General features: G+C 38.5%; 1 protein-coding gene across 7 annotated transcripts in view; it reads right to left on the bottom strand.

The window, feature by feature from the left end:
* The window catches only part of CARMIL1 (capping protein regulator and myosin 1 linker 1), a 315090-nt gene that overhangs the window by 161431 nt on the left and 138743 nt on the right, over positions 1-14916 (bottom strand). For all 7 annotated transcript variants that reach the window (XM_044928005.2, XM_044928010.2, XM_044928014.2 and 4 more), the window contains 2 exons: positions 13322-13381; positions 4710-4831 (listed from right to left, as the gene is read on the bottom strand). In XM_044928005.2, coding sequence (XP_044783940.1) covers positions 4710-4831; positions 13322-13381 — 182 coding nt within the window. The remainder of the gene's footprint in view (positions 1-4709; positions 4832-13321; positions 13382-14916) is intronic.

Below are 14916 nucleotides of genomic sequence, written 5' to 3'. Positions count from 1 at the left end.
AAATCTGAAAATTATTTTTATCCAGTTAAATTAATTGGTTTATCAAAAATTTACTTCCAGCGCTCACCCTATACAACATGCAGCTGTCTCCAGAAGAGGACATGTTTTATTGATACAAACCACACCACAAAGGGGTACCTACTTCTTTAGAAAAGTATAGAAACTGCCAGAGTCTGTAAAGCACCTTTCCACTGTTGACCCATTAACTCCCGTTTTGCCACTCTTCTCTTCATAATAACCTCATCTTTTCAAACTTAGAGCGTCCCTGATAGCTCAGTTGGTAAAGAATCTGCCTGCAGTGCAGGAGACCCAGGTTCGATTCCTGGGTCGGAAAGATCCACTGCAGAAGGGATAGGCTACCCACTCCAGTATTCTTGGGCTTCCCTTGTGGCTCAGCTGGTAAAGAATCCTCCTGCAATATGGGAGACCTGGGTTTGATCCCCAGGTTGGGAAGATCCCCTGGAGAAGGGAAAGGCTACCCACTCCAGTATTCTTGCCTGGAAAATTCCATGGACTGTATGGTCCATGGGGTCACAAAAAGTTGGACAGCTGAGTGACTTTCACTTTCCTTTTCCTTTTTGAACTTAACCAGCTTTTGACTTGAAGAGGGATTTGCAATATCATTCCTATCATGGTAGTAAAGACGCATTGTCCTAACTTACTGACACTAATACCCAGCCAACTTTCACACTGTCACGTATACGAAAGAATAATCCAACATGCTGAAAGCCTGAGAAGAAAATCATGTTAGGAGGTTACTGTTGTCTTACCTAAGAAAGGGTGTTATTGGCCACATTTAACAACAAAAAATCAAATTAAAGAAATGCAATCAACTTACACACAAACATAAAATAATTTAAAAATTCATAAACATCAAAGAATCTCCCTACAAACATCACCTATTTCCTTCCCCACATGGAGGCTTTCATCCTGGTAAAGACAATAGCAGGCTATTCAGCTAAGATTTGTGGAGCATTTGTTAAGCAGTCAACAGAAGTTAATTTAATCCTCACAAAACTGCATGAGTATCATTATTCCCATTTTACAGAGGAGGACACTGAGGCATGGAGAAGCACATTAATCTGCCTAGAGTCTTGCCCCCCAAAAATATTCAGACAATCTGATACCTTTCAGTTCCATTTTGGGGCTCTCTTCCCCCAGGCTCATAAAGCAGTGCTACAAGACTGACTCACCCTTAAAATTAGCTGCCATTTTATTCTAAAGTTGAAAAGCCCTCACTAGCTCCCTACAGCCACTCAGAGGCTTTTATTTGGGCCTCTCCAGGCAGTGTACTCTTGCCTGGAAAATCCCATGGACGGAGGAGCCTGGTAGGCTGCAGTCCATGGGGTCGCTAAGAGTTGGACATGACTGAGCGACCTCACTTTCACTTTTCACTTTCACGCACTGGAGAAGGAAATGGCAACCCAGTGTTCTTGCCTGGAGAATCCCAGGGACGTGGGAGCCTGGTGGGCTGCCGTCTATGGGGTCGCACAGAGTCAGACACAACTGAAGCAATGCAGCAGCAGCAGCAGGCAGCTTTATCTTTGTCTCACAGTGGTATCTGCAGTCTCTCAATTCTAACTGCAAGAGGCTAGTTGCAGTCTAAGGCAAGCAAAGTTGCAGCTGCACCTGCCCTCGCATCTGCCTCCAGCCTCCAACCTCTACCATTTCTCTCACAGAACTCTCCCTGGGGCCCACCACAAACAACAGTCAACCTCTCAAAACAAAGAGGAAAAAGTGTGAAAGTGTTAGTTGCTCATCGATCTGACTCTTTGTGACCCCATGGACTGTAGCCCGCCAGGATTCCTCTATCCAAGGAATTCTCCAGGCAAGAATTCCGGAGTGGGTAGCCATTCCCTTCTTCAGAGTATCTTCTGGATCCAGGGATGAAACCCGAGTCTCCTGCATTACAGGCAGATTCTTTACTGTCTGAGCCCCCAGAGAAGCCCAAACAAATCAAAACAGACACAAATCAAACGTTATTTTCTTGACATCCCAAATTAAATGAGCCTTTCCTTTCTCTGAAATCTAGGATGGTTCAGTTTCCTTATGTTTTTCACTCATCTTTGTTCTCAAGCAAATACCTTCTAAATTAGTTTTAACTCATCCTAATGACTTAATTTAATGTTAAAAAAAAAAAAAAAAAAAAAAAAACCTAACTTGGATTTAGAGAACAGCCAGGAGTCCTGCAGGCCATAACACAAAACAACTTCCTGAAGGGAAACGCCATTATAAGCATCTCTGTGAAACGGATTAAACAACACTTAGGCTACAAATATTTCCCCTAGTTTCCTCCCAATATCATTGCCTTCGAGATGAAGCCTCCAACGATAGTGACTATCACACAGCAAAGATGGAATGTTGACAAAACAATGCTAACAGTGATTCGATGTTTAAATTTTCTTCTTTATTTTATGTGAAGATTAAACTTTGCTTATTTAATGAAGTAGAAGAGAGATGTAGGGAGGGAAAGGGGAAGAGGGAAACATATATATATACAGCAGAGATTCTGATGCAAAACCTTAATTTTAATTAAACTTCTTCATTTTTTCCCCTACCTGCATTCTGACTGTACTCAAGGGGACTGGTCGTATTTTATAGATATTTATATACTATTTTTATATGTTTGGCTTCTAATTTATGTATTTATTTTGGCTGCGCTGGGTCTTGGCTGATGTGCTGGCCTCTCTCTAGCTGCAGCAAGTGGGAACTACTCTCAAGTTGCGGTGCACAGACTTCCCGCTGAGGTGGACTCTGGTTGTAGAGCACAGACTCTAGGGCACGGGGGGTTATGACATGCGGGCTCAGTGGTTACAGTTCCCAGGCTCTAGAGCACAGGCTCAATTGTTGCGGTGCACGGGCTTAGTTGCTCTGCAGCATACAGGGTCCTTCCAGATCGAGGATCAAACCCACATCTCCCGCATTGGCAGGCAGATTCTTTACCACTGAGTTACCACGGAAGCCCTCTATATTTGACTTTGATCATGGATGCTATTTTCAAAATTAGATTTAAGTAAAACCAGAAATTCAGTTCCTGGCAGGTATCATTTCATTTATACATCAGATCAGATCAGATCAGTCGCGTCCGACTCTTTGTAACCCCATGAATCGCAGCACGCCAGGCCTCCCTGTTCATCACCAACTCCCGGAGTTCACTCAGACTCATGTCCATCAAGTCAGTGATGCCATCCAGCCATCTCATCCTCTGTCGTCCCCTTCTCCTCTTGCCCCCAATCCCTCCCAGCATCAGAGTCTTTTCTAATGAGTCTCTTTGCATGAGGTGGCCAAAGTACTGGAGTTTCAGCTTTAGCATCATTCCTTCCAAAGAAAGCCCAGGGCTGATCTCCTTCAGAATGGACTGGTTGGATCTCCTTGCAGTCCAAGGGAGTCTCAAGAGTCTTCTCCAACACCACAGTTCAAAAGCATCAACCAACCTTAGATTATTCAAGAACGGATTATGTGAACTGAGGCCCTGGCTATGTTTGTCCCAATTCGGCCAGTTCCTGATACCTGTTCAGACTCTCCTTCAGTGATTGGCCTCTACCCGAGCAAGGAAGTAGGTGAGGGCTGAGGACCCAAAGTTCCAACGATGAGGTGATACATTTGATGGACAAATAACTCACACAAGGCTTGAGCATTCCAAGTATAGTTTCATATTCTCCAACTTATTATGAGTGGGTCATTTTCTTTTGCGGGGACCTATTTTCTTTTGCTGTTCTATATTATTTATGTGAAGGATCTATTTCCCTTCCTGATAGCACTGACTACTAGGAACATAGATGAAAAGATTTTACCCCCTTCTTCAAATCTCTCTAGTCACAACAACCAACACCAATAGAATTATACATTTCCCAGGCCAACTGCGTGGCATACAATTAAGGAACTTCACAAGTACAAGCAGAACATTAAAGTCACAAAATACTCAGAGTTGATACAAGACACTCAGAGTTGATGTTGGGTAGGAAAGCTGTCTTTTCCCCTCAGTCAATCTAACTCCCCTTTTCCAACAACCCATATACTCCCTAAATACAAACTCTGTTACCCAAGCACATAATCCTGGTTTAAAATGCTTGAGAAAAAAATATGAGGACATGTCCAGGCGAAATTTACTTCTAGCCTTAACATGTACTTCAGAAAAGTGAGGGGAAAATGAAGGAGGCTATGTCTGACGTTCAGTTTTGTTTGTAAGTTTCCTCTCACTGAACAGAAAAAAAATAGGGAAAATGAAGAAAATAAAATTCTTCATTAATGTGATACTTGATGCCTCCCTATACAGCGTTCAGCCCCAGACATTCTGCTAATAGCTGTGTGTAAAATTCATACTAGTAAATCTCAGACTGTGTGCTCCGTGATGACCTAGAGGGAGACCCAGGAGGAGGAGACATATGTATACACGTGGCTGATTCACCTGGTGCTACAGCAACTGACACAACACTGTAAAGCAATTATATTCCAATAAAAAAAAAAAAATTTTTTTTTAAGTTTGTGTTTTAGTCTTAGCAGGAGAAGTTAAAGGAATACCAAACTCCTTCCTCACTCCAGTTCTTTAAAGAACAGTCCCATAGAAAATCTCAGGCACGAAACAGGATTGAGCCAGGGTTTTGATGGGTAACGTTTAAAAGACGAAGGAAGCAGGAGAGAGGAACCCGATGAAGGGCAAGAGGAAGGCTGTTTGCACTGAGGGAGGGCCAGGTCGCGGGAGAACTCACACTGGGGAGAGGCCAGGGAAGATCTTGCGCAGGTTGGTGCCGATGTGCGCCAGCACCTCGCTCACGTCCTCGGGCGACGCCATCTTCATGGAGATGCTGCACTTCTCAGTTTCCACAACCATCTGCAACGAGCGGGTGGAACACTGCTTAAGGAGGAGGCCAGTCCCTTAAATTTATTTACTTTAAATAGTGTAAATTATATACAGTAGCCACCCCCCTTATTCTTGGGGAAACGTTCCAAGGCCCCCAGTGGAAGCCTGAAAGCAGGCAGTACTGAAGCCTATATATATGCTATATTTTTTCCTATATATACATAACCATAATAGACTTTAATTTATAAATCAGGCGCACTAAGAGATTGACAATAACTAATAATAAAACAATTATAACCATCAGTTCAGTTCAATTCAGTCACTCAGTCGTGTCTGACTCTTTGCGACCCCATGAATCGCAGAGACTATAACAAAAGTTATGTGAATGTGGTCTCTCTCAAAACATCTTATTGTACAAATTTAATGCCTTTTCCATCTTTTTTTTAATTGAAGCATAGTTGAAGTACAAATTTAATGCCTTTTCCATCTTTTTTTTTAATTGAAGCATAGTTGAAGTACAATATTATATGTTATGGGTATACAAGATAGTGATTCACAACTTTTAATGTTTATATTCCATTTATAGTTATAATAAAATATTGGCTATATTCTCTTGTGCTGCACAATATATCCTTGTAGCTTACTTTCTACCTAATATTTGTCCCTTTTAGTCCTCTACCCATATACCATGCCTCCTCCTTCCCTCTCCTTCCCACTAGTAACCATTAGTTTCTCCTCCAGATCTGAGTCTGCTTTTTTGTTATATTTACCAGTTTGCTGTAATTTTGAGATTCTACACATAAGTGATACCACACAGTATTTGTCTTTCTTATTTTACTTAGTATGATCCCTCCAAGTCCATCCACGTTGCTGTGGATGGCAAAGTTCCATTCTTTTTTATGACTAGTAGTATACTATGCGTGCTTGTGCACATGTGTGTACATATCACATCTATGCTATCCCTTCAACCTGTTGGTAGAAACTTAGGTTGCTTCTATTCCTTGGCAATTGTAAATAATGCTGCTATGAACACTGGGGTGCATGGATCTTTTCTAATTATTGCTTTGGTTTTTTAGGATATATACCTAGAAGTGAAATTCCTGGATCCTATGGTAGTTCTACTTTTAGTTTTTTGAGGAACCACCATATTGCTTTCCACAGTGGTTGCACCAATTCACATTCCCACTGATCATGTATGAGGGTTCTCTTTTCTCCACCTCCTCACCAGTATTTGTTATTTGTATTCTTTTTGATGACAATCTTCCTGACAAGTGTCAGGTGGTATCTCATAGTTTTGACTTGCATCCCTCTGATGATAGCAATGTTTTGCATCTTTTTATGTGCCTTTTGCCCATCTGCATTTCCTCTTTGGAAAAATGCCTATTCACTTCTGCCCAATTTTTAATGAGATTGTTTTTTTGATGTTGAGCTGTACGAGCTGTTTATATATGTTGAATATTTACCTCTTATCAGTCATATCATTTGCAAATATTTTCTCTCATTCATTAGATTCTCTTTTTTTTTTTTTTTTTTTTTTGCTTTGTCAATGGTTTCCTTTAAGGCCTTTTCCATCTTCATTAAGCAGTCATCACATTCTGTGGCTGTAACTTTGGCAATTTGAGATGCAACAGCAAAACAGCACAAATTTCTTTTTCTTGCCTCACAATTTCACAGATAGATTCATTCTTACCATGGATCTAAGCACCCTCAGCATATAATTTTTTTCTTTCCTTATTAAGTCAAGAACTTTCACCTTTTCATTTAAAGGGAGCACTCTGTGGCTTCTCTTTGGCACATCCAAATTGCCAATATTATGACACTTATGCTTTAGGGCCATTATAAAATAGGGTTACTTGAACACAAGCACTGAAATACTGCGACAGTTGGTCTGATAACCTAGCTGGCAACCATGTGACTAATGTGTGACAAACACTGAATGAAGAGATGATTCAAGTCCTGGACGGGATGAGGCAGGACAGTGCAAGATTTCATACATGCTTGAATAGCATGTATGTAAGACTACTCAGAACAGCATGAAATGTAAGATTTATGAATTATTTCCAGATTTTTCCATTTTTCCAACCATGGTCAACCATGGACAACTGAAACTACAGAAATTGAAACTTTGCATAACAGGATACTTCTGTGTTCATGCTGATATATACTAATAGAATACCAGATTTTAAGAAGCAATTTCTTAAAATAATGCTCTTAATTTTAAGACTCAACAAACTGTCTGGGTAGAGTGGTTAGTTTGTCAGAAATATCCAGAAACTGAAGCAAGTGTCTCTAAGGGCCAAACTGCAGATTCAAACAGATCCCCTCAATGATGGGGAGTGAATATCCACATTTGTGGGTGACTTCTCCTTTTACCAAGATTTTACCTTGACTTACAAAGTCTGTTATATCCCTACCATCTAGTGTAAGTAAGAATACCTCCTTCGGTGAATACCAGAGGACAAGCTGGTAGTTCCATTTTTTGAAAACATGCTTTAAAAACAAGACATCATGAGATATTTAAGTAAAGGGTAAAATCTTTTCCCTGATAACAAAAAAAAAAATCAAGTGTTATAAAAGCTTCAACTTTTCTAAGAGAGGATATTTGGAAAGGATTATACAGAGGGAACAGGTTAATAAAATTCATGCTAGGTGAAGACTCATTTCTATAATTATCTGCTGGAGATGTCCAAAACTTATATCAAAACGCTAAACTGAGTTCATATAGCTAGGCTTACAGATAAGAACAAAACAACCTGATAGAAAGGGTAGGTCAAAAAAGAGACATTAGACTGACTAGAAACACATTCCAAATAAAAAGTTGTTCAAGTCACTTCTTTTGAAAGGAAAAAGGATACCATTATCTTGGATCTCAAAAATATTAATGTAAAACGCAATCCCTTTGATGATCACTGCATCAAAATATCCTTGTATATCTACTCCCTGTTGCTACTTAATTTGTACAAAAATATGATGAGGAAACTCTACCCTTAATATGCAACTAAACAACTGGATTTAAAAGAAGCTTTTAGATTCACTGTGTGTGTGTGTGGTTGTATGTGCAGCTCCATCCTATCCAACTCTACAACCCCATGGACTGTAGCCCACCAGGCTCCTCTGTCCATGGAATTTAGGTTGTCCTAAAATTAGCTTCCTGGTTGCTGAGTGGTAAAGAATGATCTCTGGTCCAGGAAGATCCCCTGGAAAAGGAAATGACAATCCACTCCAGTATTTCTGACCTGGAAAACCCCATGGACAGAGGAGCCTGGTGGGCTACAGTCCATGGGGTTGCAAAGATTTGGACATGACTTAGCAACTGAATAAAAACAAAAAAATCAGCTGAATTTTAAAAAATAATCCGTATTTCAAAGTGCTTATATTAAAAGAAAAAGCAACCCAATTTATTTGTCAAAATGAAATCAAAAAGACTTAAGTAATTTAAGTCCTTAAATGTTACTTTTTCATAAGTACCCTTAGAGGAATCTGTTAACAAGTATTTAATACATACCAACTTTGTAACGGTTAGTTGGCTCCCTGAATAGAAAGCATTTTTTTAATCCCAATTTTCACTACAGCACTACCTTTGAAATTCTCTAGACAAAGACTTCATTGGTCTTGGAGAAGTTGGTCCAAGAGATATTTATCCCAAAAAAGGCAGCAAGCATTCTTGTGCATGGAGGTAGTTACTGACATGGCACTGCAGTGATATGTCTTGAGTAAGGCTAAAGCTGCTGATGTTTCATACACACCTATCTGGGCAGAGGTATGTTTAAAAAAGCCAGATACTTTGTGATACAACCCCCTTGTCTATGTTCCACACCCCACCCCCCACCTTCCCACAACAGGTAATTATATTTTTCACTATAATGTACTACTTCTTTCATCACATCTAGTGCATCTATTCAGTTCACAGTTTGGATGTGGATAATTAGTAACTAGCTTATTCTAATTCCACTTAATCTTAACACCTAATCATCCTTAATTGTACAAGATTGAATAGAATGACAGGGAAGGAAAAAAGGTGACAGGTGGGAAGAATTGAGGCCTTTGAACTCAACCTCACATAAAAGTCATCCAGCCTTGCACAATATGTCACCACCTTTGCATAATGTAAAGATGACAACAAAGTGATAGAGGTGAGACCAACACAGTAAATCATTTCATCAGAAAAAAGAACTCCCTCTCAAATATCCCTCGCCCTCCTGCTTCCGTTGAGGCTAAAACAGAATGTTTGAAACAATTATTGCTTAGACACCTAGCAGAATATATTCCCTGAGTCCAATGCACATTTAAAATAATAGTCAGCACTATAAACACTAGTATTCTATTAATATTTAAGACTCAAGTTTCTAACCCCACTCTGCCTCTTGCTTAGAACCACCTGAGTAGTCTTTAAGAAAAATGTTCTTACTAAAGCCCAGCCAACAGATCTGTGAAGTGTTTTTCTTGCAAAGGAAATAGCCATAGGAGGTTTATCAAAATCATTCTATGACACAGCAAACAACCTTATAATGAAAAAAAAGCTATTATATTAGCAGCTATTTCAGTTGTATAAAAAATGGTCCAAAAATTCTATAACTATAAAACTATACAACCACTGATCTCTATTTATCGACCATGACAGCAAGAAAATTTGAACACCAAAGTGTTATGGCAAGGAGACTTCTAAAATAAGATGACTCTCTCCCACATTTTCATGAGGAGGAGGAAAAGAATAGTAAAAGTCACATTTCACAAACTCAGCACCAAGTTCACTCACTCTCACTAATATACCATGAAATGCATATGTCTCCTTGCATCTTATCAGAATTTACTATAATTAAATGATAAAATTGCAGTGACAGAAAAGTTAATAAATCCCAGAAAACAGTAAAACAAATGTTCTGTTCAAGAGTAGTCAGGCAGATGCCATCATTCTTATGATTTCACATCAGAAAAAAAAAAAAAAAATCCAGCGACATCAATGGTCCTGAGGTAACACGGGTTATTCATTCTCAACCTGTGGGACACAACAGAACCAATGCCCACCTCAGACATATGGAATCCTAACTGTCGTGAGTGAATATGTGTGAGAGTGTGTATATGTGGCAGAGGAGGGAGTAGGGCTGCTGGAGGTACATCTTTTTCATTTTTTATACAAATTTTAAAGGTTACACTCCACTTATAGTTACTGGAAAATATGGGCTATATTCCCTGTGCTGTACAACACATCCTTGTAGCCTGTCTTACACCCAATAGCTGAGGCATTGGTATTTTTAAAAAGCACCACAAGCAATTTTAAAACACCAAATTTTGAATCCCACTAAATGACTCATGTGGCCAGTGTCTGGATTGCTGGCTCCTTTGTGAAAACAGTCCCACTGTTTCACTATATAGTGATTTTATTTTCAAGGTCCACACCATGCATACAGTCAGACTGAAGTGACATTGGAGAGCTGCTGTTGTGGTACTTACAGGGACAGAACAGCTCCATGGGGCTGAGGCAGATTGCCTTAACCCTCATTCCTCTGAATGCTGCACATATTGAAGGCACAGCACCGTAAGTGTGGTAAGATCAGTTTCAGCAGCCACATGCAAAAATTGGTCTTGCTGTATCAACATCCTTTCTCATAATTAAATAGCACAGTCTAATCATATTCTGAATATAACCTTGGCATTGACATTTCAATACCACCCTTCTGTTCCCATCACAACCCCAAAATCATAAACATAAACATTCCTGAATTAAGACCATCAGGAAGGCCCTGGTTATGTCATCATTCATGAGTGATCACTCCTGCATATGTTTGCCCATTTGGGCAAACATATGGAGCTATAATTTTCCTTCCAAACTCCAGTTCCTGGAGAATGATAAACAGATAGGATAAAACATTGCTTTAAGATGAACTACGGAAATGTTCCAAGGATTTGTATGCAATCTCAATCAACATAAAGTGACAATTTCGACAATTTCTTTTAGGAACGTTATCAACAAACTACACACACACACACACACACATTTTCTTCAGAGGTTTTTTTTTTTTAATTAAATAGAAGGAAATAAAAACATCAGAGTAAGAATCAATGGAATATAAGAAAACAATCAATGAAGTCAATAGAGAAAAGTGAATACAACCAAAAAGCAAGTTCCTTGAGAAGATCAAAAGAGTTGATAAACCTCTAACCAGACTGATATGGAAAAGAAAAGAGAGAAGAACCAAATCATTAACATCACGATGGACAATCTACAGATAATTAAATGCTAACAAGTGGATACTATGAACGACTTTATATCAGTAAATTTGACAAAGATATATAAGACTTGTATACTGAAAGCTACAACTAAATACTACCAAGATAAATTTTAAAAGACCTTTGGGAAATAATTTTCTTAGATCAGAGATTCCATTTTATTAAGACATCAGTTCTCTCCAAACTGATTTATAGATACAATATAATCCCAATCAAAATCTCAGCAGGCCTTTTTGTAGAAACTGAGCTGAGTCTAAAATTCATATGGAATGCAAAGAACATAGAATCACTAAACAACTTTGAAAAAGAACAAAATTGGAGGACTAACACTATCTGATTTCAATTCTTGCTATAACAGCCACAGTAATCAAGACAATGCAAAATCAACATAAGGACAATGCAAGATCATACAAATAGACTAAATGGACAGGATTAAAGGGACCAAGGAGACCAGAAAAAGACCAACATTTATGTGTACAATTGATCTTCAACAAAAATGAAAGTTCAGTGGGGAAATGACAGTTTCAAACAGACATTACTGGAACAAGTAGAAATATATACATTAAGAAATTGATCCACATATTGCTTTATATACAGAAATTATTAATACTTCAAAATGGATCATAGACCTAAATGTATAAAACACCTGAGAAGATATAGACCATCTGTGACCTTTAAGTTAATCAATAATTTATTCAATATGATGTCAGCATGATCCATGAAAGAAAACAGACAAACTGAACATCAAAATTTTTAAATTCCTCTCTTTGGAAAGCACTGTAAGGAAAATAAAAAAACCAGCCACAGACCAAGAGAAAATACGTACAAATCATATGTCTGATAAAGTATTTGTATTCAAAATATACAAAGAACCAGTAAAAGAACAAGAACTTAATTTTTAAAATGGCAAAAGATTTGAACCAACACTTGAACAAAGATACATGACAGCAAATAAACAGATAAGATGCTCAATATCTTAGTCACTAAGAAAATGCAAATTTAAAAAACTACAAATTTATTAAAATGGCTAAAATTTAAAGCACTGATCATACCAGTATTACGAAGGATGTGAAGGAACTGGAACTCTTACACAATGCTGGTGGTGATGTAAAATGGTACAACCACTTTGGAAAACAGTTCAGCAGCATCATAAAAAAGATAACAGACACCTACCATACAATTCAGCCATTCCATTCCTAGATATTTACCCACATGAACTAAAAGCCAATGTCCAATCAATGATTTGTAAATAAATGCCCACTGCACCTTTGCTTGTCAGCCAAAAGCTAAAACAACCCAAATGTCCATCACAGGATGATAAACTGTGATCCAGTCATACAATGGAACAGTACTCGGCAATAAAAAAGAATGAACTATTGAGATATGCAACAAAATCAATCATTCTCCAAATAAATACACTTGCTAAAAGGAGGCATACACACTATGATTCTACTCAGATAAAATTTCAGAAATTAGTGGCTGAGAGCAGATGCCTATAGGTGATTACAGATGAGAAGGGGCAAGAGGAAATGTTTACTAAGATGCGTGAGAGTGATGCATGGGAGTGATGAATATGTTCAGGATCTTTTTTTTTTTTTTTTTAATTTTATTTTTAAACTTTACAAAATTGTATTAGTTTTGCCAAATATCAAAATGAATCCACCACAGGTATACATGGGTTCCCCATCCTGAACCCTCCTCCCTCCCCATACCATCCCTCTGGGTCGTCCCAGTGCACTAGCCCCAAGCATCCAGTATTGTGCATCGAACCTGGAATGTTCAGTATCTTAATTGTGGTAATTGTTTCATGGATCCACATGTCACAGCTTATCAAGCTGCACACTTGAGTTGACTGCATGTTACAGTTCAATAAAGTTGTCCTTTAAAATCTATATTTTATTAATATCAAAAAATTCTCTTAATCACTCCATTCCCAGAAAGATCTTACATAGTATTGTAGAATAGCTATGAAATTTTAGTGCTAAAACTTGTACAACATTTCTAAGGAACAGTACTCTCACAACTACATTGCCAGGTAACATAAGAGCTCATTAGGTCTTTCCATACTAAGTTAGGAGAACAAACTGCTTCCTTTATCACGAACTCCTGACCCCTGCCCACCCAGCCCCTGTTCAGTCTCTCATTCAAAAACTCCAGTTTCCCTTATCTTGTTTTTCCACATTATCTCAAGAAACTTTCATTAGTGAACCAAACAGAAGGTATTATCTGGTTTCAGAAACTCAAAAAAGGTTCTGACCTTGGAATAATGACAAACAGGTTGTTCATACCCACCTGAGCCGGCTTGCTGCAGATGACACCGTGAATCTCCAAGTAGCTGAAGGTTACCTCGAGCTGCAATTGAGGGAGGGGGAGGAAAGACAGACCTGTAATAAGGGTGTTAAAACCTATAATTCAAAGTAAAAATGCTGCAATTAGAAATAGTCCAAGTGCAAACAAAATATTGGACATCTTCTGAAGGTAGGCTGGTTTAATATCTCCATTCATTCAATATGACATGACCTTTGACCTATCATATTTCAAGAAAAGCATTAGTAACTTTCCTAAAGGGCCAAAAGGAAATGCCAAGTCTGACTTTTTAAAATTTCATCCAAGGACAAACCCCATGGAAAGTTTCTGTACTTCTATTCCATTATTTATTTACTGAGGAATGACTATATGAAGGGAGCCATCTAAATAGACTTTTTTCTCTTATTTCAGATGTTGCTTCAGCAAATCAGATCAGGATAAAGACACTGGTTTTTATCCTGTGTCTTTTGGTTTTCCCTTCTTTCTAAACCCTTACCCCTTTGGGTTACATTCTGACCACTTATTGGAGTCATCATTCTTTCCACTGTCTTTCATTAAAGTGCCTATTTTAAATGGATTTAGGAAAACACAGTATTTAGGAATTTTAATCTGTGCTCCAATGAAACACAGTTATTAATAAATAAAAGTCTTCTGACCCTGTATATGCATAAATTATGATTTATTTCCTTTCTATTTTAATAGCACATGCTCCTTCCTCGCTTCTCCTATAATCAGCATTTCTTTTTCTTCAAAATATCTCCAGTCTCTCACTCTCTGCCTATTTTTCCTGGAAAACGGCCACTAATCTTTCTCCCAGTTTTTCAGTGTTTCATCGGAGTACAGCAAACAGTCACAGAACCGAGGACTAAAGACAATGGGCAGGACTGAGCTGGGTCAGTATTTCACTCTCTTGCTTTAAAACCAGAAAAGTAATGGGGAAAGAACCCATCTAGAGCCAAACCCATAGGACCCACAGCTCTGCCTGCTGGTGCTATGCTGTACCTTTATACATTTGGTAGGATCAATTTTAGAACAGAGGACCCGTGAATCTCCAGTTAAATGCTTTGAAGTATGAAGATGAGGGCTGGAGGTAGAAAGATAAATTCATTGCTTCATCATTCACATCATTGAACCAACAGATAGTTACAGAAGGCCTACTATGTGCCAAGATGGGCAAGAGAAATGACACATTTATCTCATCCTCCCAGAGTTAAATGCAGTCTTGGAGGCACCTCTTAAACATTCAATTAGAGTGGATGTCTTCTTCCCTATTGTTATCAAGATCAATACTTGGTGAGGTTTGAAAACTCATTTAAAGCACGAATTCGTTTCTAAATAAAGTATATCTCTACCTTCCCATTTATTTCAAATTAAATCTTATAAACATTTTTATTTGCCAGCCTTGGACGTAGTGCCAAAGTTTCTTCTTTGAGTCAAGCCCCTTGGGCTGGTCCTTCAAAGGCATTTCCTTTGTGGGCCACACTCATAACTGCAGAGCACCCAACTTTGAATGTAAACTCTTTAAAATGGAGTGAGAACTTGAAGACGCTGGGAAAGCAATATGAGGGTATAAGTTCTCT

This window comes from Bubalus bubalis, chromosome 2 (genome assembly GCF_019923935.1).
Source record: "Bubalus bubalis isolate 160015118507 breed Murrah chromosome 2, NDDB_SH_1, whole genome shotgun sequence".
In the NCBI taxonomy this organism is placed as follows: domain Eukaryota; kingdom Metazoa; phylum Chordata; class Mammalia; order Artiodactyla; family Bovidae; genus Bubalus; species Bubalus bubalis.
This window is presented reverse-complemented; position numbering and strand designations above follow the sequence as displayed.